Source organism: Elephas maximus, chromosome 3 (assembly GCF_024166365.1).
Source record: "Elephas maximus indicus isolate mEleMax1 chromosome 3, mEleMax1 primary haplotype, whole genome shotgun sequence".
Lineage (NCBI taxonomy): Eukaryota > Metazoa > Chordata > Mammalia > Proboscidea > Elephantidae > Elephas > Elephas maximus.
This window is the reverse complement of record NC_064821.1, coordinates 85,419,386-85,443,420: the sequence shown is the minus strand read 5'-3', so window position 1 is coordinate 85,443,420 and position 24,035 is coordinate 85,419,386. Positions and strand designations below refer to the sequence as shown.

Sequence of the window (24,035 nt, the reverse complement as noted above, 5' to 3'; positions counted from 1 at the left end):
ATGTTTCCCCTGCCTTTGCCCTTCTCCTGAGGTTTGAAGAGAACTTTTTGGGTGGGAGAGACAAAACTTATTCATTTTAAACATTGCCTATGTGAGTCTTTGTTCTAGTTTTGGGTCTTATCAAATACCTTGGAGTTAAAGTGGAAAAGCAGGTTCCTCACAGGGCTGTTGAATTCTGTCCCCAAAGCAGGGGCTGTTGAGCAGCTCAGATGGGTAGTAATTAAGTCAGAAGGCTTGGATTTGAACTGCCCTCAGGTCCACTGGAAAGTGGTGGGTGTGTGTGAGGGGGATGGTGGGAGTATTGAGGGGGGGACACAAGGCGTGGGGTCCCCATGACCCCACCTCAGACTGTTTTCAACCTGGTAGCCAGAGTGAAGCTGTTACAAGGTAGAGCAGGCAGAGTCACAGGTATAATGTCCCTCCAGTGGCCCGCTTCACTCAGAAACAGCCGAAGTCCTTACACGCGTGATCTCTAAGGCCCTGTCTGACTTCATTCCCTTCTGTTCCCTCACTCGCTTGCTCGCTCTTCCCTGGAATAGTTTCCTTCCAGATATCCACATGTGAGGCTCCCTTCTTCCTTTTCCTTTAGGAATGTACTCAAATACCATCTCAGTGAGACCTCCCTGGCTACCCTGTCTAAAATGGCAACACTCCCCAGTACAACCTATCTTCCTGTCCTTATTGCTTTTATTTTCTTTACTCCTCTATGTTTCTCCTCAGCACTTATCACTGTCTAACATGCTATCTTTTTTTTTTTTTCTTATCTATCTGGAATATTGTCTGTCTAACCTCCTGGAATGTAAGCTTCATGAACGAAGGGCTTTGTGTCTATTTGTTCATTGTTATGTCCCCAGCTCCTGGAATAGGCCTGGCATATAGTAGGTGCTCAATAAATGTTTGTTGAATGAATGAATAAGAAGTGGAGAGGATACTGGCTTTTGAGCTGATACTGGCTTTTGAGCTAGATGGACCTTGAAGGCTCAGGTCCCAGCTCTAGCTCTGTGACCTTAGAAAAATTGCTTAAAACCTGTCTGTGCCTCAGCCCCTTCATTTGTAAAGTGGGGACAATAGTACTTAGTCTATATAGTGTGTCCATTACCAAACCACATCTGTTGCTGTTGAGTCGATTCCGATTAATAGCGACCATATAGGACAGAGTAGAACAGCCCTATAGGGTTTCCAAGGCTGTAAATCTTTACCAGAGCAGACTGCTGCATCTTTCTCTCATGGAGTGGCTGGTGGGTTCGCACGGCTGACCTTTCAATTAGCAGCCGAGTGCTTAACCACTGTGCCACCAGGGGTCCCTATAGTGTGTGTGTGGGATTAAATAATATAATTATCTAGTTGATTCACTCAGTAAATATTTACAGTGTCCCTTGTCTGGACCAGGTGCTGTGCCAGGTGTTAGAAATGCAGTGGTGAGCAAGACAGACAGCGTTCCTGCTGCCCTGAAGGGCTGTCTAGGCGACTAATGGGCACAAAGGCATAAAGACCTGTAACAGCAGGTCTTCAGTGGTGCTGGGAGTGTGGTGGTTCCCGGAGACAGACATCTTCTGGAGTATCTGTCCTGCTCCAGTGACCATCCTCACTCTAGGGTAAGCCCCAACAGCCAGGATTATATTTCATGACGCACCCCTACAGCTGTAATTGATTGGACTAAAGCTAGGCTCAAAACATACTCTTCTGGCAATTTAAAAATAGACTAGGGATTCCATTTCAGCCTGGGGGAAACTCCTAAAGAGAGATGTTAAGGTACCTTCTGCCAGCTGAGCTGTCTGCAGAAGGACACAGACAAGAGAGAGAGATGGGCTTCCTACAGTGTCCCAGGCCCTGGCTTGAGTCCTTCCTGAAGCCCAGTTGCATCTCTGCCCTGATATCCCATGAGATGCCCCCAGAGCCAAGTAACAAAAACTGGCTGGAGTTGGTTTCTGTTACTTGTAGCCAAAGAAGGGCACCCGTATCTTCTCTATGCAGACCTAGAATCTCAGCCCCAATTTTAATATATTTCCTCACACCTTCTCGTACCCAGTAGGTGCTTTGTAAGTACTAATTCATACTCACTGCCCCTGCCAAATCCCACCATGTGACACATGGTAGAAAAGCAATAAATACTAATTCTTTTACACTACCTGTCATAATAAAAAAATAGGCAATTAATAATGTTAGTTCCCTCCTGCTGCCTGGCACACAGCAGGTCTACGGCCTTGTAAATCTGCTCTCCAGTCCAGCTGAGCTTGGGGAAGTCAGACTGCATCTCAGAAATGTTCAAAGTGCAGGCAGGTTCCTGAGCTTCAGATGGTCTAGAGGAGATCAACCCAACCTAGCTCAGGGAGAGATGAACACCATTCCTGGTCCTGAGTTGGTTTCTTTCTCACCTCACTCCAAATTCAGAGCAATGATTGTAGCATTGTCCTAGATATTCCCAGGCCCACCAGTGCCCCTCAGTCATCTCCTGGGAGCAGGAGGTTGGTGATGAATGTTGTGCTTTGTGTAAGAAGCAACGGGAAAAGGTAGACACTGATGTCAGAACTTTCTGTGGGGCAGGGTCTTCAGTGTTAGGAGAACAGGCTGGTAGAGAAGGCTCAGGTGGGCAGCTCACAGTGTCAGGCCACAGCTGATGCCAAGACTTTAGAAGAAGGGGAAGGTGCCCAATGGATGTTTGGGGCCCAGAGAGAGAGTTTGGTGGCCATAACACCAGGATGGCTTAGCGGCCCCAAAAGCACCCAGCTATCACACCAGAATCGAATGAGTCCCTAGATCCCAACAATAGGCTTCAACCACAAGAGCAAGAGTAGAGTCCATGTTCTAATGCCCAAATAAGTGGGCAACCAACGGGGCCCCTGAAGCAGGCTGGTGCAGGCAGAGGGGACACTCGGCCCTCTCCATCAATGAAGGGTCAACTGGCTGAAGAGACCCTGAAGGAGGGGGTGGCACTTGAGTAGCTCCAGCACTTGAGTGGCTCCAGTGGAGTGAGGGAGGATAGGCAGAGTGGAGGGAGGTCTCAGATGCAACAGCCAGAGAACTAATGCCACCCAACAGCTTGAAGTAGGACCACCGAAGGCAGGACGTGGGAGGGAAAACATTCCACTGCTGGGCCCAGTTTCCCTGGCAAGGAGCTGTGTTCACCTGTGTGCAGCCAAGAGAATATCCTGCTGACCTGCTGGCCAAAGTGCCAGGTTCTGCTGGGGTGGGGCTCTCCCTTGGCCTGAGTTGCTTCCTCTTCCTCCTCCCTAGCTGTACAGCAGTCTGTCACTGGCTCAGGTTGACTTGGGAGTTTCCAGTTCCTTTGATTTTTTTCTAGTTTAGACTCCCCAGGTGTCATACCCCTACAGCCCCCACCACATGGCCTGTGGTGTTCTGTGGTGTTCTCTGCAGTGCAGTGCAGAAGGGCATGAGCTTGGACAGACTGGGCTTCGACCCTGGTGCTGCCTGTGTGACTCTGTGTAGGCTACTTTGCTCCTCTTTAGTTTTGGTTTCATCATCTATAAACTCATCTATAAACACAGATCCACCTTGTAGGTGAAATGTGAGTTTTGACTCTAAGATATATAAATATATTTTATGGTGCTTTAGATGAAGGTTTTAGAGCAAATTAGTTTCTCATTAAACAATTCCTACACATATTGTTTTGTGACATTGGTTGCCAGCCCTGTGACAAATCAACACTCTCCCCTTCTTGACTTTGGGTTCCCCATTTCCATTCATCCAGCTTTCCTGTCCCTTCCTGCCTTCTCATTCTAAAGTTGAAAAATTTGTTATTTAAAAGTTGCTATATTTTAGCACCAACACCCATCTGTCAGTTTGTTGTACTGTGGAGGCTTGCATGCTGCTACGATGCTGGAAGCTATGCCACCAGTATTTCAAATACCAGCAGGCTCACCCATGATGGATAGGTTTCAGCACAGCTTCCAGACTAAGGCAGACTAGGAAGAAAGGCCTGATGATTTACTTCCAAAAATCGGCCAGTGAAAACCCTATCGATCACAACCAACTACCATCCAATACAGTGTTGGATGATGAGCCTCCTAGGTTGCAAGGCACTCAAAACACACAGTAGCCTTGACAATGGACTTGAGCATACCAATGATCGTGAAGATGCTGCAGGACCAGGCAATAATGCCTGAATGTCCCGGAGACAGCAGACAAAATCAAAACATATTAAAAAAAAAGGAGAGGATGGCTCCAGAAAGCAACCAAAATAAAATACCGGATGACCTTCTGCTAGAAGAAAAGGTACTGGAACTACCTGATAGGAAATTCAAACTCTAATATTCAGGCGTCTCCAACAGATGAAGGAAAATGAGACAAAAATAAGGAAAAAATATACAAAATCATAGAAAAAACAGACAAAATCATGGAAAAGACAGACCAAACAATGGAAGAATTCAGGAAAATAATACAGGAACAAAATGTCAAAATAAATAAACAACTAGAAATCATAGAAAAACAGCAATTAAAAATCCAAAAGATAAATAACAAGATTTCACAAATGGACAGTACAAATGAAGGTTTTAGGAGCAAATTTGAAACAATGGAAGACAGGATCAGCGAAACTGAAGACAAATCCTTGGGATACCACTTTGTTTAAGGAAAAATCAGGGAAACGAACAAAGAAAAATGAAGAAGCCCTGAGAACTATGTGGGATACAATCAAAAGCAAAAATTTGTGTGTGATGGAAGTTCCAGAGCACGAGGAGAAAACAAAAAACACAGGGAGGATCATTGAAGATTTGCGGACAGAAAATTTCCCTAATATCATGAAAGACAAAAAGCCAACCACCCAAGAAGCTCAACAAATCCCATACAGGATAGACCCCAAAACAAAAACACCAAGACCCATATCATAATCTCACTTGCTAATACCAAAGAAAAAGAAAGGATCCTGAGAGCAGCTTGAGAAAAACAAAAAGTCACTTATGAAGGGGAAACAATAAGACTCAACTCTGATTACCTGGCAGAAACCATGCAGGCAAGAAGGCACTGGGGTCACATATATAAAATCTTGAAAGAAAAAAACTGCCAACCATGAATAATATATCCTGAAAAACTCTCGCTCAAATATGATGATAAAATTTGGACAGTTCCAGATAAACAGAAATTAAGGGAATATGTAAAAACCAAACCAAACTTACAAGAATTATCAAATGGAGTCCTTTGGTTAGAGAACCAACAACATCAGCCAACAACCTGAATCTAGCCCATAAGGCAGCATCAGCCAGATATCAACCTAGACAATGAACTGTCAAGGATAAAACTAAAAAATTTACAACAGGGAACCAGAGAGATCAATCTGTAAATGACAACAATGTCGAAACAATAAAAGAGGGAATAAACCAGGTAGGTATAGAACTTTCCAATGGAGAGGAAGTCAAGGCATTATCAAGTAATAAAAGACTGGTTTAAACTTATGAAGATTGGGGTAAATTTCAAGGTAACCACAAAGAAAGTTAACAAACCTACTCATTAAAATAAAGCAGAGAAACAAAGCCTCGGTAAACATAAAATCTACAAAAATGAATGAAATGAAAAAAAAAATCCACAAAGAGCGTATCTAGCTCTTCTGGGTTAGGACTGGTGGGAGTTAATCAAGGAAAGGGAGAGGGAAGATGACCTGGGAAGAAAAAAAAGTGCAGGGGAAACTTTTCTAGAGTACCGGAAAGAAATTCACTGTGGCTAAACGTTGTGGTTGTTAGTTGGCCATCAAGTTGGCACCAAGTCATGATGAACCTATGTACAACAGAACGAAACACTGCCTGGGCCTGCAGCACCTTCACATTGTTGGTATGCTCAAGTATATAGTTGTGGCCACTGTGTATAATATTATGATAATATTATGAGTTGTCTCTGAGGCTGAGCGGGGTCTCTCAGAGAGTGCCTCAATTTTTCCTATTCTGGGCCTGGTCTCCCTGCAGGGGAGAGGATGAAGGGGATTGTCTCCTCCTGTATGAAACATAATGAGGTTTCCTATGAATTTGAACTTGTGTGTAAACACAAGGGAAAAGATGAGAGGGGATTAGCTGGCCCTGCCACAAAGTGTAGTCTTTTGGCTGGGAAGATAGTTTCTAAGGAGAGTCGGGGCTGTGGAACCTAAGGGTACTTTGCTTTATGGCCTCTGCAGTGGCTCTTTCTTCTGTCACCTCAGCTTTCAGAAGAACCTTGCTAAACATGACAGCTAAGTCTCAGCTCTCACTGTGAAGAGTGAACACAAGCAGTGCCCGGAGTTGGGGTAAAGCAGATTGGCGGAAGATGGGGAAAACAGCCACTGCCTTGGAAACACCAGGTTAAGGACACTCAGAGGTGACCAGCAGGGCCTGGGGACTTAACCATTTACTTGTGTATTAGGAAGCTGTCTGCCCTTTGCAGGTGGGAGAAGGTAGGGACCTCTGGGTTACATTCCTTTGGCCTTCAGTGCATAAAAACTACCTTTCCTGGTACCTGTATGTGGTGGGGTCTCCCAGTATGGGGCCTGTGTGGAAAGAGGAGGAATTCTAGAGATAAAGGTGCCCCCCAGAAATGAAGGCACAGAACAGGGCTCTGCAGAACAAAGATAGCAAGTGGGGTGGAGATAAGAGAAGGACCAAGTTCTGCTTACATTCCTAAGAACAGGGTCAGCAGATCATGTGAGACTCTGAGGAATTTTTGTAGCTTTCACTATTTTACTCTCATCTTTCCTCTTGTATTTACACACAAGTTCAAATCCAAAGGAAACCTCCTAATGTTTCATACAGGAGAAGACAATGCAGGAGGCTCTGTCTGATCTTGACTTACCAGGCAGAGTGGAAAGCCAGGTCAGAAGTAGCAGGCAGTGATATTTAGGATAGAAGCAGGCAGTCCTTAAGGCCCTGAGAAGGTGGCGGTGGGCTAGCCCCAAAGTCTGGTGTGATCTCTGTGGTGACAGGCAGCCCTGTGCCCAGACAGGGACAAGTAGCAGTGGCTTGGATGAACTGGAGCCTCCTCCCCCAAGTCCTCAGCTCTCCTCTTTCCCTTCCCCCATCCCCAGTTCCCTGGTAAGCAGAGAGGACACCATTGTGGCCAAACGCCTTTATTCTGCTGTGTCCAAATTCTCCAGGGCAGGGAGAGAGAGGCTGGGTGGGGTCAGTGCTGCACAGACTCCAGCCCAGAGCCTGGCCTGGGGACAGATGCGTGGTGGACCCACAGTGCTTCTCCTGGCTGTGGCCAGAGGCTGAGGATGGCTCACCAGAGGAGGTCAGCTGGTGTGCACCTCAAAGTTCACCTCTGATTCCAGGAGGGAAGGAAGCCGAACGCCGGCTAGCGGGTGCAAGCCTGGGACCTGCTCTTGCTCTTGGATCTGGTCTCGGAGGCGCTGGATTTCTAGGCGCTGCATTTCGATGATTCTCCCAGTTTCTTCTTGTTCACTCAGTCGCATGGTGGGAGCGACACCAGGTATGTCCTTGCTGGGTGCTGTGAGGGACACAGCAGGACTCATGTGGGCCTGTTCATTGGACCTGTCCCCTTCCATCCCCCCTCAAACAGTCACTGAGCACCTACTCTACTGTAGACACTCTGAATCCCAGCAGCCAGGGATAAGAAGACATCTCAGTGTCTAGCAGAGAGACGGAGAAATGAACAGATACTCTTCAGCATGATAAGACAGATGCTGAGGGCGACCCCAGCCCAGGCCCCTCCTGAGCCCCAGTCAGCCTGCCCTGAGGCCTTTCCAGTGAAGGCTGCCCATTCTCCCACTCTCCACAGTGGACAGACAGGGCGGCACTGAACTGCTGACCTATGTTGGGGGATAGATTAATGGGAAGTCATTAGATTTCTCTATCTATTTTTGCATGTTTGAAAATTTCCATAATAGTAGTAAGAAGTACTACAGCACCCTGAGGAGAGCTCAATTTTTTTTGCTAGGATGCTTGGGCAGATTTGAAACATTTTTTTAAGAGAAGTTTTGCAATTGTTCACAAGCACATTTGTGCCTTTCCTCCAAGAGAAGATAGCTTCACTTTCAAGACAGTCAAGCATTTCAGTCTTCATAACACGTGAGATACTCATGTCAGTTCTTTAACCCAATATTGCCACTTGAGGTACTGCTTATGAAGTTTACTCTTATCACACCTTCTCTTCAACTCTAACAGGGCACGTGAGACAGTATTATATATATACATATATACACATATGTATGTGTGTGTATATATATGTGTACATAAAAACCAAAAAACCAAACCTGTTGTTGCTGAGTCAATTCCGACTCATAGCAATCCTATAGGACAGAGTAGAACTGTCCCACAGGGTTTCCAAGGAGTGGCTGGTGGACTCAAACTGCTGACCTTTTGGATGCTTAGCCACTGTGCCAACAGGGCTCCTGTGTATACAGATATATATGTATATATATGTAATTTTAAAATACATATATGTGTGTCTGTGTATATTTGTGTGTGTGTTGTTATTGTGTGCTGTCGATTCAACTCATAGCAACCCTATAGGACTGAGTAGAACTGCCCCATAGGGTTTCCAAGGCTGTAATTTTTACAGAAGCAGATTACTACATCTTTCTCTTGTGTAGCGGTTGATGGGTTCTTTTGGTTAGTAACTGAGAACCTAACCACTGCACCACCAAGACTCACTCTCTATAATTTTGAAACAGCTGAAGACTGACAAGAAGTTGCAAAATAGTACAGAGAGTTCCTGTATACCCTTCAACCAACTTCCCCTAATGACAGTATCCTACATGACTGTAGTACATAAGACAACTGATACTTGAAAGACCTAGTTCGCAGTCATAGGATGTTTCAGCTGATCAAAATCTTTAAGCTTTATTCCTGAATGTAACCATCAGAAAACGGTATACTCGGACCATTTTCCACAGTAGTGGCCTGGGGAACTTGGCCGCCAGGGAAAGTGGCCCTACCACCCCCGTAGGTCTGGGGCAGGCCCTGAGGGTGCATTTCTAACCAGCTCCCAAGAGATGCTGCCCTCTTGGTCAGTGGACCAGGCCACACTTTGAGTAGCAAGGCCCTCGAGGGTCTCAGTACCAGAATACAGACCAAGCCTACATAGAACTGACCCATGCCAGTTTTATTTCCTGGTTTTATTGACTCTCCAGATAAGAAATGGATGGCTAAAGAACATTTCTTTATTGTCTAAAAGCCTGAAGTTAAAGACTGTCCATTACGTTATTTAATATCCCTTTTGTAAGCATTGTTGTGATGAGTTTCTCATAGAATTTAGTGACAGAAAAAGGTTCCCTTTACCAAACAGTAAGAACATGTAACCTATCACATTTCTTTATTTTCCTTTTTGCCTTGGCTGTCAGAAATTCAGAGGAACTTGAGGGTATAATTACAGTAACTAACTCATTTCTTATGCATTTTTTTCCCATCTCCCTTTACTTCCTGATCTTCCTTTTTGTCTTCATTTTAATTGTATAGGCTCACAATCCCTTATCCATAATTCTAAAGTGCAAAAAGCTCAAAAATGGAAAGCTTTTCTAAACTCATGAAGCTTTTAATAGTCTTTATTTATTCCACTTCACCACCTGTCTGCCAGTTTGCCTTACCGTGGTGCCTTCTGTGTTACTGTGATGCTGGAAATCATGCCACCAGTATTTCAAATAACAGCAGGGTCACCCGTGGCGGACAGGTTTCAGTGGCACTTTCAGACTAAAACAGACTAGGAAGAAAGGCCTGCTGATCTACTTCCAAAAATTAGCCAATGAAAACTTTATGGATCACAACAGAACATTGTCCAACTAGCTTGCTTTGGACACGTCAGCAGGATGGATAAACCCCTAGAGGAGAACATCATGTTTAGTGAAGTAGAGGACCAATGAGAGTGAGAGAAACCCTTGGTGAAATGGATTGGTACAACAGCTGCAACGACAGACTTGCACATGCCAGTGATCATAAGGATGACGCAGGACTGAGCAACGTTTTGTTTTACATAAGGTCACCATGAGTTGGTGTCAACTTGATGGCACCTATCTATCTATCTATTCCACTAAGTGTGACTACTCGTACATTTCACTACAGAAACACTAATGCGTTTAATGGGGGCACTGCCCCAGACCCCTCTGGGGATGTTATGTTATATATTATGTAGATAGATAGATGTTGTTAGGTGCTGTTAAGTCAGTTCCAACTCATAGCAACCCTGTGTGTAACAGAACAAAACACTGTTCAGTCCTGTGCCATCCTCATAATCTTTGCTAAGTTTAAACCCATTGTTACTGCCACTATGTCATTCCATCTCACTGAGGGTCTTCCTCTTTTTTGCTGACCCTCTACTTTACCAAGCATGATGTCCTTCTCCAGGGACTGGTCCCTCCTGATCACATGTCCAAAGTACATTAGGTGAAGTCTCGCCATCCTCCCTTCTAAGGAGCATTCTGGCTGTACTTTTTCCAGGACAGATTTGTTTGTTCTTCTGGCAGCCCATGGTATATTCAATATTCTTCACCAACACCATAATTCAAAGACATCAATTCTTCTTCGATCTTCCTTATTCACTGTCTAGCTTTCCCATGCATATGAGGTGATTGAAAATACCATGACTTGGGTGAGGTGTACCTTAGTCTTCAAGGTGGTATCTTTGCTTTTCAACACTTTAAAGAAGTCTTTTGCAGCAGATTTGTCCAACGCAATACATTGTTTGATTTCTTGACTGCTGCTTCCATGGGCGTTGATTATGGTTCTAAGTAAAAGGAAATCCTTGACAACTTCAATCTTTTCTCTGTCTATCATGGTGTAGCTTATTGGTCCAGTTGTGAGGATTTTTGTTTTCTTCATGTTGAGGTGTAATCCATACCGAAGGCTGTGATTTTTGATCTTCATCAGTAAGTGTCTCATGTCCTCTTCACTTTGTGTAAGCAAGGTTGTGTCATCTTTATATCACAGGCTGTTATAGAGTCCTCCTCCAACCCGGGTGCTGTGGTCTTCTTCATATAGTCCACCTTCTCAGATTATTTGCTCAGCATACAGACTGAATAAGTATGGTGAAGGATACAACCCTGATGCATACCTTTCCTGATTTTAAACCACACAGTATCCCCTTGTTCTGTTTGAATGACTGCCTCTTGATCTATGTACAGGTTCCTATGAGTACAATTAAGTGTTCTGGAATTACTATTCTTTGTAATATTATCCATAATTTGTTATGATCCACACAGTCAAATGCCTTTGCATAGTCAACAAAACATAGGTAAACATCTTTCTGGTATTCTCTGCTTTCAGCCAGGATCCATCTGACATCAGCAATGATATCCCTGGTTCCACACCCTCTTCTGAGTTGGGCTTGAATTTCTGGCAGTTCCCTGTCCATGTACTGCTGCAACCATTTTTGAATGCTCTTGGGCAAAATTTTACTTGTTGCTGTTGTTAGGTGCCGTCGAGTCGGATCCGACTCATACCGACCCTATGCACAGCAGAACGAAACACTGCCTGGTCCTGTGCCATCCTTACAATCGTTGTTATGCTTGAGCTCATCGTTGCAGCCACTGAGTGTCAATCCACCTCGTTGACGGTCTTCTTCTTTTCCGCTGACCCTGTACTCTGCCAAGCATGATGTCCTTCTCCAGGGACTGATCCCTCCTGACAACATGTCCAAAGTATGTAGGACGCAGTCTCGCCATCCTTGCTTCTAAGGAGCATTCTGGTTGTACTTCTTCTAAGACAGATTTGTTCATTCTTTTGGCAGTCCATGGTATATTCAGTATTCTTCGCCAACACCACAATTCAAAGGCGTCAACTCTTCTTCGGTCTTCCTTATTCATTGTCCAGCTTTCATATGCATATGATGTGATTGAAAATACCATGGCTTGGGTCAGGCGCACCTTAGTCTTCAGGGTGACATCCTTGCTCTTCAACACTTTGAAGAGGTCCTTTGCAGCAGATTTACCCAATGCAACGCATCTTTTGATTTCTTGACTGCTGCTTCCCATGGCTGTTGACTGTGGATCCAAGTAAAATGAAATCCTTGACAACTTCAATCTTTTCTCTGTTTATCATGATGTTGCTCATTGGACCAGTTGTGAGGATTTTTGTTTTCTTTATGTTGAGGTGCAATCCATACTGAAGGCTGTGGTCTTTGATCTTCATTAGTGCTTCAAGTCCTCTTCACTTTCAGCAAGCAAGGTTGTGTCATCTGCATAACGCAGGTTGTTAATGAGTCTTCCTCCAGTCTTGATGCCCCGTTCTTCTTCATATAATCCAGCTTCTCGTATTATTTGTTCAGCATACAGATTAAATAGGTATGGTGAAAGAATACAACCCTGACGCACACCTTTCCTGACTTTAAACCAATCAGTATCCCCTTGTTCTGTCCCAACAACTGCCTCTTGATCTATGTAAAGGTTCCTCATGAGCACAATTAAGTGTTCTGGAATTCCCATTCTTCGCAGTGTTATCCGTAGTTTGTTATGATCCACACAGTCAAATGCCTTTGCATAATCAATAAAACACAGGTAAACACCCTTCTGGTATTCTCTGCTTTCACCCAGGATCCATCTGACATCAGCAATGATATCCCTGGTTCCACGTCCTCTTCTGAAACTGGCCTGAATTTCTGGCAGTTCCCTGTCGAAATACTGCTGCAGCCGTTTTTGAATGATCTTCAGCAGAATATTAATGATATTTTTCAATATTTTCCACATTCTGTTGGATCACCTCCCTTTGCAATGTGCATAAATATGGATCTCTGCAGTTGGTTGGCCAGGTAACTGTCTTCCAAATTTCTTGGAATAGACAAGTGAGATATAGATAGCTATAGTGCTCTTTCTAAAATCTGAACAATTCTGAATTCTTAATCATAGTTAACCCCTAAGGATTCTGGACAGGGATTGTGGACCTTTAAGTGCTGAGATATAGAAAGAACCTTACAGATCATTTTGGAGACATGGCACATGGCATGGAGAGGCTTACAAAAGGTCATTGGACAGGCAGCATTGGTAGTCAAAGGGAGTCCTGGCCTGTGGCTACCATTGGTTTCCTGGTTCCATTGCCCAATCTCCCCTGGCCACTGGTAATATTACCTGTCTCTGGAACCTCCTGTGGTCGAATTTTCTTGGCCAATTTCAGGGCTGCTTCAAGGTCATAGACTTGGGAGCGAGTGAACTTCAGCTCCCTGCGGAGCTCATTAATCTCCTTGATCAGGGAGACATTTTCCTGCAGGGGAAAAAAAAAAGAAAATGAAGAGAGAGTGAGTCTGGATGAATAAGCCACGGACACAGGGCCTGTGGGTGATGTGTGGTGTTGCGCCTGGGCCCAGATTAACTCTATGATTTCTCATTGGGGCATGAGTCTTTATCCCAGCTCATGGTTCAGCCTCTTGAGGTACCAGCTAACTTACCTTCAGGTGGACTCTGGTAGAGTAAGATACAAACAGCTGCACCATTCTCATCCATCAATGCTCTTTCCAACATCAACAGCAACAACACTTTTCTAAGCACTTTATATGAATTTAATGCATTTAAGTATCACAGTAACCCTATGGGTAGATACTATTACAACCACAACTTTACAGAGGAGGAAACTGAGGCACAGAGAGGTTATGTAATTTACCCAAGGTTACTCAGCTAGCAAGTAGCAGAGCCAGGATTCCAACTCCAACAGTGTGGCTCCAGAGCTCTGAGCTCTTAAGCACTGTGTTATACTTTATTCATTTGTTGAACGTACATTTATAGGGTACGTGCCAGGTCCTCGGGATGCAGACGTAAATAAGACATGGTTCCTGCCCTCAGCAGCATGCAGGTTACTGAGGACCAGAAAAAGCGAATGGATAATTATTGCCACATCCATTAGGAGTTCACTTTTCTTGTTTGTGTTTGATAAATATCCATCCATCCATCCAATATTTATTGAGTACTTATTAAATGCCAGTCACTGTCCTGGTCCTAAACAGTGTGCTGTTTAGTGGGGTTTCTGGGCACAGTTTAATGGTGGTCATCTTGTTGCGATGGACAAGTGGGACACAGAGGAAAGGCACTTAGTCCTATCTGAATGACAAGGATGGATTCCCCAGAATTGGCCCCTGGGCTGAGGCTTGAAGGAGTTTTCAAGGAGAGGGCAAAGGGTGTCCCAGACAACAGGAACACCAGGAGCAAAGGCACAGAAGTATGACGCAGCTAATGTGTGTGTGTGGGGTCAGGGGGAGGGGGGTGGTTCTTGAAGTAGTTCTGTTTCACTGGAGCACGAAGTAAGGAGAGAGAAGATGAAGAGCTTGCTGGGGGCATGTTGTGGGGACTCTGAACTTTGGGACCAAGCAATCTCTTCTCTCCCCACACCTTAGATCATGGCCTTCCATTTCACACTCAACATGAGGGCACAAGAATGGCACCAAGTGGGGGGGCCCTGTCACCATAGGTCCAGAGGACTGGCTACTTTGCTCTTAGAACCTATTTTGCTTGTAGAACACAGAACCTTGTGTGTAGAACCCCTAGGTGCGCATTTCATAGGACCGTGATGAATGAATCATCTTAAATGCCGCTTCTGATCAGTAGGTCTGGGCAGGTCCTGAGAGCTGGCATTTCTAACCAGCTCCCAGGTGATGCTGCTGCTGGTCTTCGTGCCAGACCACACATTGAGTAGCAAAGCCCTCAAGTGTCTGAGTACCAGAATGCAGGCCAAATCACCTGTGCCAGGAACAAACTGCTCCCACTTGGATGTGATCTCAGGAGTCAGAGCCTAGAGAATCAGATGATCCCAATCACTAGCCTCACTACACCTTGACAGGCAGTTATCTGCTCTGGGGATATGCCTACCCCTCAGCTGGGGCCGAGGGCTGGAGGACCCCAACTAATTCTTTACCTCCAGAACCTTTTCCTAAGTGCTAATCTAAATCTTCACATTTTCAGTGCATCACTGAATTTCAGTATTCCTTGTGGTGCAAACGGTTAAGTGTTCAACTACTAGCCGAAAAGCCGGCAGTTTGAACCCACCCAGAGGCATCTCGGAAGACAGGCCTGGCTATCTGCTTTTGAAAACCCTATGGAGTAGTTCTACTCCGCACACATGGAATTGCCATGAGTTGGAATCGACTTGATGGTAACTAACAACAACAACATTAAAAAAAAAAGTTCTCTATCCATCAACAAATGAACAGATAAACAATATGTGGTATACACACACAATGGAATACTACTCAGCTGTAGAGAGAAATGAAGTCCTGATGTATGCCATACATGGATGAACCTTGAAAACATCGTGCTGAATGAAATAAATCAGCCACAAAAGGTCAAATTCTGTTATGATCTCACTTATATGAAATAAGCAAGTACATAGAAACTAAAGATTATTAGTGGTTATCAGGGGTGGAAGGGAGAGGAAAAAGGAGAGTTTTTCCTTAGGGGGCATTGAGTTTATGTTAATGGTGGTGGAGTGATTTGGAAAATGATAGTTAAGAATCGTTGCACAACTTGATGCATATAATTCAACATCACTAAATTGTACATGTTGAGATGGCTTATGTTTTGTTATGTATATTTCATCACACACACACAAAATCTCTGTCAGATGAATACTCAATTATTATTGCCAATCCCTTGTTCTTCAATCTAAGCTTTGTGCCTGTTTTTCTAGAAGTCAGCAGGTTTTCTCCATTGATGTTACCCTATAACCAACCCAGGCCTGGGTGATGAATCTCCCATATGGCCTTTCCAGATGCTATGCACATTTGTCACCTCTCCAGTAAAGTTCTCTGTCAGTTTCCTTCCCTGGAATTTCTCCATGACAAATTTATGCCATGACACAGTCAATTCAACACAAATTTACTGGGTTCTAAGACCTTGGACGCTGCCTTGCATTTAAAAAGGTGCTTAATAAATATTTGTGAAATGGATAAGCAAATGAATAAATAATAAAGTTGATATCAAGTTGAATAAGATGAGATTATTACTAATAAGGGAACTTGTGATGGTTAAGGTTGTGTGTCAACTTGGCTGGGTCATGATTCTCAGTGGTTTGGCAGTTATGATGTAGTTTAGCAATCATTATGATGTTGTGATCACTTCCATGAAGAGATTTGATATAATGTGATCACCTCCATGATGGGATCTGCTGTGAGTAGCCCATAAGTTGAAAGGGAGTTTCCTTGGGCATGTGGCCTGCACTGAATATAAGTGGACATTCTGGCAAGGCTCATGGGCTTTTGCTCGCTCTGGATCCTGCAGCCGGCTTCTGTTCGACCTCCAGTTCTTGAGTCTCGTTTGCTGCTCTTGGGATTTGTCGATCGTAGCCTGTGAGTAAGAACCCTGCTCTCTGACCTGCCAATCCTGTGTTTGCTGCCCCTGTAGCTATGCAGATCAGGAGCCGCCTCTATCTTGACCTACGGACCTGGGACCTTCCAGTCTCTACAAACACGTGAGCTATTTCCTTGATGTAAATCTCTCTAAATATATATTTATATGCTTTACTGGTTTTGCTTCTCTAGAGAACCCAGCATAAGACAAACCTACAAACCAGCCCTGGGGTAGGGGCAGTGCCATGGATTGAATTGAGTCCCCCCAAAATGTGTGCCGACTTGGCTAGTCCATAACTCCTAGTATTGTGTGATTTTCTGCCGTTTTGTCATCTGATGTGATTTTCCTAGATGTTGTAAATCCTACCTCTATGATGTTAATGAGGTGGCATTAGTGGCAGTTATGTTAATGAGGCAGGACTCAATCTACAAGATTAGGTTGTGTCTTAAGTCAATTTCTTTTGAGATATAAAAGAGAGAAGCAAGCAGAAAGACATGGCGACCTCATACCACCAAGAAAGTAGAGCCAGGAGCATGTGTCCTTTGGACTCAGGGTCCTTGCACTGAGAAGCTCCTAGAGCAGAGGAAGAATGAAGACAAAGGCCTTCCTCCAGAGCCAAGAGAGACAGAAAGCCTTCCCCTGCAGCTGGTACCCTGAATTCAGACTGCTAACCTCCCAGACAGTGAGAGAATGAATTACTCTTTGTTAAAGTCATCAACTTGTGGTATTTCTGTTACAGCAGCGCTAGATAACTAAGGCAGAATTTGGTACCAGAAGAGCGGGGTGCTGTTTTAACAGAGATATCTAAAATATGGAAGCAGATTTGAAGCTGTGAATGGATAGTCTGGAAGAGTTTTAACGTGCCTAATAGAAAAAGTCAGAAGTGGATGTGGAACAAATTGCTGATGTCTGATGGATCCTGGCTGAAAGCAGAGAATACCAGAAAGATTACCTGTGTTTCATTGATTATGCAAAGGCATTCAGCTGTATGGATCATAACAAATTATGGATAACACTGTGAAGAATGAGAATTCCAGAACACTTAATTGTGTTCATGAGGAACCTGTACGTAGATCAAGAGGCAGTCATTTGAACAAAACAAGGGGATATTGCGTGGTTTAATGTCAGGAGAAGTGTGTGTCAGGGTTGTATCCTTTCACCATACTTATTCAATCTGTACGCTGAGCAAATAATCTGAGAAGCTGGACTATATGAAGAAGACCATGGCATCAGGATTGAAGAAAGACTCTATAACAACCTGTGATACGAAGATGACACAACCTTGCTTGCTGAAAGTGAAGAGGACTTGAAAACAATTACTGATGAAGCACTTACTGATAAAGCCTCAGTATGGATTACAGAAAGAAAACAAAAATCCTTACAACTGGACCAATAAGCAACATCATGATAAATGCAGAAAAGACTGAAGTTGTCAAGGATTTCATTTTACTTGGATCCACAATCAACGCCCATGGAAGCAGCAGTCAAGAAATCAAGTGAGGAAATATGCTGCAAAAAACCTGTTTAAAGTGTTGAAAAGCAAAGATGTCACCTTGAAGACTAAGGTGGGCCTGACCCAAGCCATGGTGTTTTCAATTGCCTCATATGAATGTGAAAGCTGGGTGATGAATAAGGAAGACAGAAGAAAAACTGATGCCTTTGAATTGAGGTGTTGGCGAAGAATACTGAATATATCATGGACTTCCAAAAGAATGAACAAATCTGTCTTGGAAGAAGTACAACCAGAATGCTCATTAGAAGCAAGGATGGCGAGACTACACCTCACATACTTCAGACATATCATCAGGAGAGATCAGTCCCTGGAGAAGGCCATCATGCTTGGTAAAGTACAGGGCCAGTAAAAAAGAGGAAGACCCTCAACAAGACGGATTGGCATAGTGGCTGCAACAGTGCGCTCAAGCATAGCGATGACTGTGAGGATAGCTCAGTACCAGGCAGTATTTTGTTCAGTTGTACATAGGGTCACTATGGGGCAGAACTGACTCGATGGCACCTAACGACAACAACAACAACAGTAAAAGCTAGATTGCCTTGAAGAGCCTGTTGGTGGAATTATGGGTATCAAAGACAATTCTGGTGAGGACTGAGAAGGAAACGAGGAGAGCTGTTACACTGGAGACGGCACGGACAGTGACAAGCAGCAGAACCAAAAGACCAGTTCTAGACCGTGCTGGAGCCAACCCATGGAGAGAGCTGAGTGCCTTTGGCAGGATGCTTCCTGGTGGAGGGGGGTGCCTCTGGGCACTTATCTGTTGAGCTAGGCTTGCCAACCCATGGAGCAAGAGAGCTGACTGCCTTCCAGCTGAAGTTTACTGGTGGAGTGGGGTGCTTCCAGGCACTTATTGGTGGAGCTACAGAGTTTTCTAACACTTGCCCCAGCGGGGCAGATGCAGGCATGAGGCCTGAGGGGCCAAGAGGCCAAGGAACCAGGAAGCTGAAGCTTAAGAGACAAGGAACACAGGAAGCAGATCTGCTTCAGTCTCAAAGGGTAGGACCACCTCTGGATTCACAGCTGGATTCGAATCCTGGCTCTACCACTATGCACTGCCTCTGTTTCCTCTTTTGAAAATAAGTCTAATAATAACTTCCTCATAAGGTTGTTGTATGGGCTAAATGAGGTAATGTATGCAAAATGATTGGTATATGGCAGGGATCCAATCAGTCTTTGCAGTTAGGATTGCTCTTGTTGTTATTATTATTATTAACATCAAGCTTTTAGTACTCAGACTCTGCTTGCTCCCTCTTGGCTCCAGCCTGGAACACTCTTCCCCATATCCCACCTCCCCTGGGAGCCTTCCTCACACTGGGTTAGGTGCTCCCGGCTCAGGCTCTCCTGGCACAGCACTTTCCTCTCATGGCATCTCTGGGTATTGAATCCAAACTGGGCCTCCCATGCAGGTACAATGCCCAGTGCATACTAGGCTTTCAGAAACTAGTTCTTAGGTGATTTTTTTGAATGAATGAGTGACCAGAACTAGGGAATCCAGACTGTGTCGAGCCTTAGGCTTCCATCACACTCTAGTAAGGACTGTGTCATGCTCTGGAGGCCCATTTAAGTGACAAGGCATCATGGAGGTGTCAAAGGCTGGCAGTGGGGTCAGAAACAGGCATTCATGCGAAAAGTACCAGCGTCAGTGATGTCAGTCATGGTGACAGTTGTAGAGGGGGTGGGGAGAAACCAGGGCATGGGCCTCAGTTGGGATCATTACAACAGTAAAGGGAGAAATGCCAAGAACCTCAGGTTATTACACAAACGCTAGTTACAAATCATAGCAGGAAGGATGAGCACGAGATTCAGGTCAGACATAAAATCGATAGGATTCAGGGACAAAATGGATGGGGATGACCAAGAAGAAGAAGTAATTAATGATATAAACTGAGAGGACTGGGGAAATGGTACTTTCAGTTTCTAGACAGGAAAGAAAAAAAAGACCAAAATGGATGCCAGAAGAGATGCTGAAACTTGCTCTTGAACGTTGAGTACCTAAAACACATGGAAGAAATGATGAAGTAAAACAGCTAAACAGAAGATTTCTAAGGGCAGATTGAGAAGACAAAGTATTATAATGAAATGTGCAAAGACCTGGAGTTAGAAAACCAAAAGCAAACAACATGCTCCGAATTTCTGAAGCTGAAAGAATTGAAGAAAAAATTCAAGCCTCCAGCTGCAATATTGAAGGATTCTACAGGGAAAATATTAAATGACACAGGAGGCGTCAACAGAAGATGGAATGAATACACAGAGTCACTATATGAAAAATAATTGATTGACATTCAGCCACTTCAGGAGGTAGCATATGATCAGGAACTGATGGTACTGAAGGAAGAGGTCCAAGCTGCCCTGAAGGCATTGGCAAAAAACAAGCCTTCAGGAATTGACGGAATACCTATTGAGATGTTTCAACAAATGGATGCAGCACTGGAAGTGCTCAGTCATCTATGACAAGAAATTTGGAAGACAGCTACCTAGCCAGCTGACTAGAAGAGATCCATATTTATGCATATTCCAAAGAAAGGTGTCATGGATTGAGCTGGGTCCCCAAAAAAATGTGTATCAATTTGGCTAGGCCATGATTCCCAATATTGTATGATTGTCCACTATTTTGTCTTCTGAAGTGACTTTCCTATGTGTTGTAAATCCTGCCTCTATAATGTTAATGAGGGGCATAGGCAGCAGTTGTGTTGATGAGGCAGAATTCAGTCTACAAGACTGGATTGTGTCTTAAGCCAATTTCTTTTGGGATAAAAAGAGAGAATTAAGCAGAGAGTGGGGGACCTCATACCACCAAGAAACAAGAGCCAGGAGAATAGTGTGTCCTTTGGACCAGGGGTTCCTGCATGGTGAAGCTCCAAGTCCAGGGGAAGATTGATAAGAAGACCTTCCTCCAGAGCCAATAAAGAGAGAAAGCCGTCCTCTGGAGCTGACACCCTAAATTTGAAAGTCTAGCCTACTAGATTGTGAGAAAATAAATTTCTCTTTGTTAAAGCTGTCCACTTGTGGTATTTCTGTTATAGCAGCACTAAATGGCTAAGACAAAAGGTGATCCAACCAAATGCAGAAATTGTTGAGCAATATCATTAATATCATATGCAAGTAAGATTTTACTGAAGATCATTCAAAAGAGCTCCAGCAGTACATCAACAGGGAAATGCCAGAAATTCAAGCTGGATTCAGAAGAGGATATGGAACAAGTGATATCATTGCTGATGTCAGATGGATCCTGGCTGAAAGCAAAGAATATCAGAAAGATGTTTACCTGTGTTTCATTGACTATGCAAAGGCATTTGACTGTGTGGATCATAACAAGTTATGGATATCATTGTAAAGAATGGGAACTCCAGAACACTTAATTGTGCTCATGAGGAATCTGTACATAGATCGAGAGGCAGTCCTTCGAACAGAACAAGGGGATACTGCATGGTTTAATGTCAGGAAAAGTGTGCATCAGGGTTGTATCCTTTCACCACACGAATTCAATCTGTATGCTGAGCAAATAATCTGAGAAGCTAAATGGGGCATCAAGATTGGAGGAAGACTCATTAACTCAATGGCACTGGGTTTAATATGCAGATGACACAACCTTCCTTACTTGCTGAAAGTGAAGAAGACTTGAAGCACTTACTGATGAAGATCAAAGAGCACAGCCTTCAGTATGGATTACACCTCAACAGAAAGAAAACAAATCCTCACAACTGGACTAAGAAGCAACATCACGATAAATTGAGAAAAGATTGAAATTGTCAAGGATTTCATTTTACTTGGATCCACAGTCAACGCCCATGGAAGCAGCAGTCAAGAAATCAAGTGACGAATTGCATCGGGCAAATCTGCTGCAAAAGACCTCTTTAAAGTGTTGAAAAGCAAAAATGTCACCTTGAAGACTAAGGTGGGCCTGACCCAAACCATGGTGTCTTCAGTTGCCTCACATGTATGCGAAAGCTGGACAATGAATAAGGAAGCGCAAAGAAGAACTGATGCCTTTGAGTTATGATGTTGGTGAAGAATATTGAATATACCATAGACTGCCAAAAGAATGAATGAATCTGTCTTGGAAGAAGTACAGCCAGAATGTTCCTTAGAAGCAAGAATGGCGAGACTTTGTCTCACATACTTTGGACATGTTATCACGAGGGACCAGTGCCTGGAGAAGGACCTCATGCATGGTAAATTAGAGGGTCAGCGAAAAAGAGGAAAACCCTCAATGAGATGGATTGACACCCTGAGTGCAACAATGGGCTCAAACATGGCAATGATTGTGAGGATGGCACAGGACCAGACAGTGTTTTGTTCTGTTGTACATAGGGTCACTATGAGACGGAACCAACTCGACCACATCTAACAACAACAAAGCTGAGAGAGCAGAGTTGCTGTTCCAATGGACCTGGAAGGTAGAGCTGAAGCCCAGGGCAGACGGGCCTCCGCTCAGAATCCAGAGAGTGTGGCAAATACCTAGAGTCTGGAGGGCAGGGCCATTGTCCAAATGGTATCAGAGAACAGGGGATTATTTTCAAGCCTTGACAGCTAATGTAATGTGTTCTGCTGATTTGCTTGGTGCCTGTTATCCCTTCTTTCCCTTCAGTTTCTCCCAATTGTGATGGAAATGTCTAGCTTGTGCCTGTTTCACCATTGTACTTTGGAAGCAGATAACTTGTATTCTCAATTTCACAGATGAACAGGAATTTTTGGATTTTGGACTTGGAGTTGGTTTAAGAGTTTTCCTATGATATGATGGGGTGAATGTGTTTTACATGTGGCAAGGACATGAATTTTGGGGGGCCAAAGGGTAGAATGTCATGGATTGAATTTGCTCCCCCAAAATGTGTGTCAATTTGTCTAGTCCATGATTCCCAGTATTGTGTGATTGTCTGCCATTTTGTCATATGATGTGATTTTCCCATGTGTTATAAATTTTACCTCTGTGATGTTAATGAGGTGGGATTAGTAGCAGTTATGTTAATGAGGCAGGACTCAATCTACAAGATTAGGTTGTGTCTTAAGTCAATCTCTTTTTTTTTTTAATAATAGTTTTTATTGAGCTTTAAGTGAATGTTTACAAATCAAGTCAGTCTGTCACATATAAGCTTATATACACCTTACTCCATACTCCCACTTAGTCTCCCCCTAATGAGTCAGCCCTTCCAGTCTCTCCTTTCGTGACAATTTTGCCAGTTTCTAACCCTCTCTACCCTTCCATCTCCCCTCCAGACAGGAGATGCCAACACAGTCTCAAGTGTCCACCTGATACAAGTAGCTCACTCTTCATCAGCATCTCTCTCCTACCCATTGTCCAGTCCCTTCCATGTCTGATGAGCTGTCTTCAGGAATGGTTCCTGTCCTGGGCCAACAGAAGGTTTGGGGACCATGACTGCCGGGATTCCTCTAGTCTCAGTCAGACCATTAAGTCTGGTCTTTTTATGAGAATTTGGGGTCTGCATCCCACTGATCTCCTGCCCCCTCAGGGGTTCTCCGTAATGCTCCCTGTCAGGGCAGTCATCGGTTGTGGCCGGGCACCATCTAGTTCTTTTGGTCTCAGGATGATGTAAGTCTCTGGTTCCTGTGGCCCTTTCTGTCTCTTGGGCTCATAGTTATCGTGTGACCTTGGTGTTCTTCATTTTCCTTTGATCCAGGTGGGTTGAGACCAATTGATGCATCTTAGATGGCCGCTTGTTAGCATTTATGACCCCAGACGCCACATTTCAAAGTGTGATGCAGAATGTTTTCATAATAGAATTATTTTGCCAATTGATTAAGTCAATCTCTTTTGAGATATAAAAGAGAGAAGCGAGCAGAAAAACATGGGGACCTCATACCACCAAGAAAGTAGAGCCAGGAGCATGTGTTCTGTGGACTCGGGATCCCTGTGCTGAGAAGCTCCTAGAGCAGGGGAAGATTGAGAACAAGGACCTTCCTCCAGAGCCAAGGGAGAGAGAAAGCCTTCCCGTGGAGCTGGCATCTTGAATTCAGACTTCTAGCCTCCTAGACTGTGAGAGAATTAATTTCTCTTTATTAAAGCCATCCACTTGTGGTACTTCTGTTACAGCAGCACTAGATTACTAAGACAGGTGGGGTAGGGAAAACCAGAACAGAAAGGACGGTACATGCCCATTCAGAGTCTGTCTCCCCATGCTTCCTTTCAGTCGACTTCATTTAGTTTCACTTCTCCTGCCTCATTCAATAAATTAATAATAATAATCATAATAAATACTAGAAGTAAAGTACCATTTCCCCAGTCCTCTCAGTTTATATCATTAATTACTTCTTCTTCTTGGTCATCCCCATCCATTTTGTCCCTGAATCCTATCGATTTTATGTCTGACCTGA

General features: G+C 44.0%; 1 protein-coding gene and 1 long non-coding RNA gene across 4 annotated transcripts in view; one reads left to right on the top strand and one right to left on the bottom strand.

The window, feature by feature from the left end:
• Positions 1-24,035, top strand: part of LOC126072992 (uncharacterized) — an 82,298-nt gene that overhangs the window by 2,611 nt on the left and 55,652 nt on the right. For both annotated transcript variants that reach the window (XR_007516636.1, XR_007516635.1), the window contains exon 2: positions 16,247-16,313. This is a non-coding gene — a long non-coding RNA (uncharacterized LOC126072992). The remainder of the gene's footprint in view (positions 1-16,246; positions 16,314-24,035) is intronic.
• The window catches only part of CFAP57 (cilia and flagella associated protein 57), a 115,468-nt gene continuing 98,484 nt past the window's right edge, over positions 7,052-24,035 (bottom strand). For both annotated transcript variants that reach the window (XM_049879008.1, XM_049879007.1), the window contains exons 22-23: positions 12,989-13,121; positions 7,052-7,422 (exon numbers count right to left, since the gene is read on the bottom strand). In XM_049879008.1, the coding sequence (XP_049734965.1) occupies positions 7,208-7,422; positions 12,989-13,121 (348 nt within the window). In that variant the 3' untranslated portion in view covers positions 7,052-7,207. The remainder of the gene's footprint in view (positions 7,423-12,988; positions 13,122-24,035) is intronic.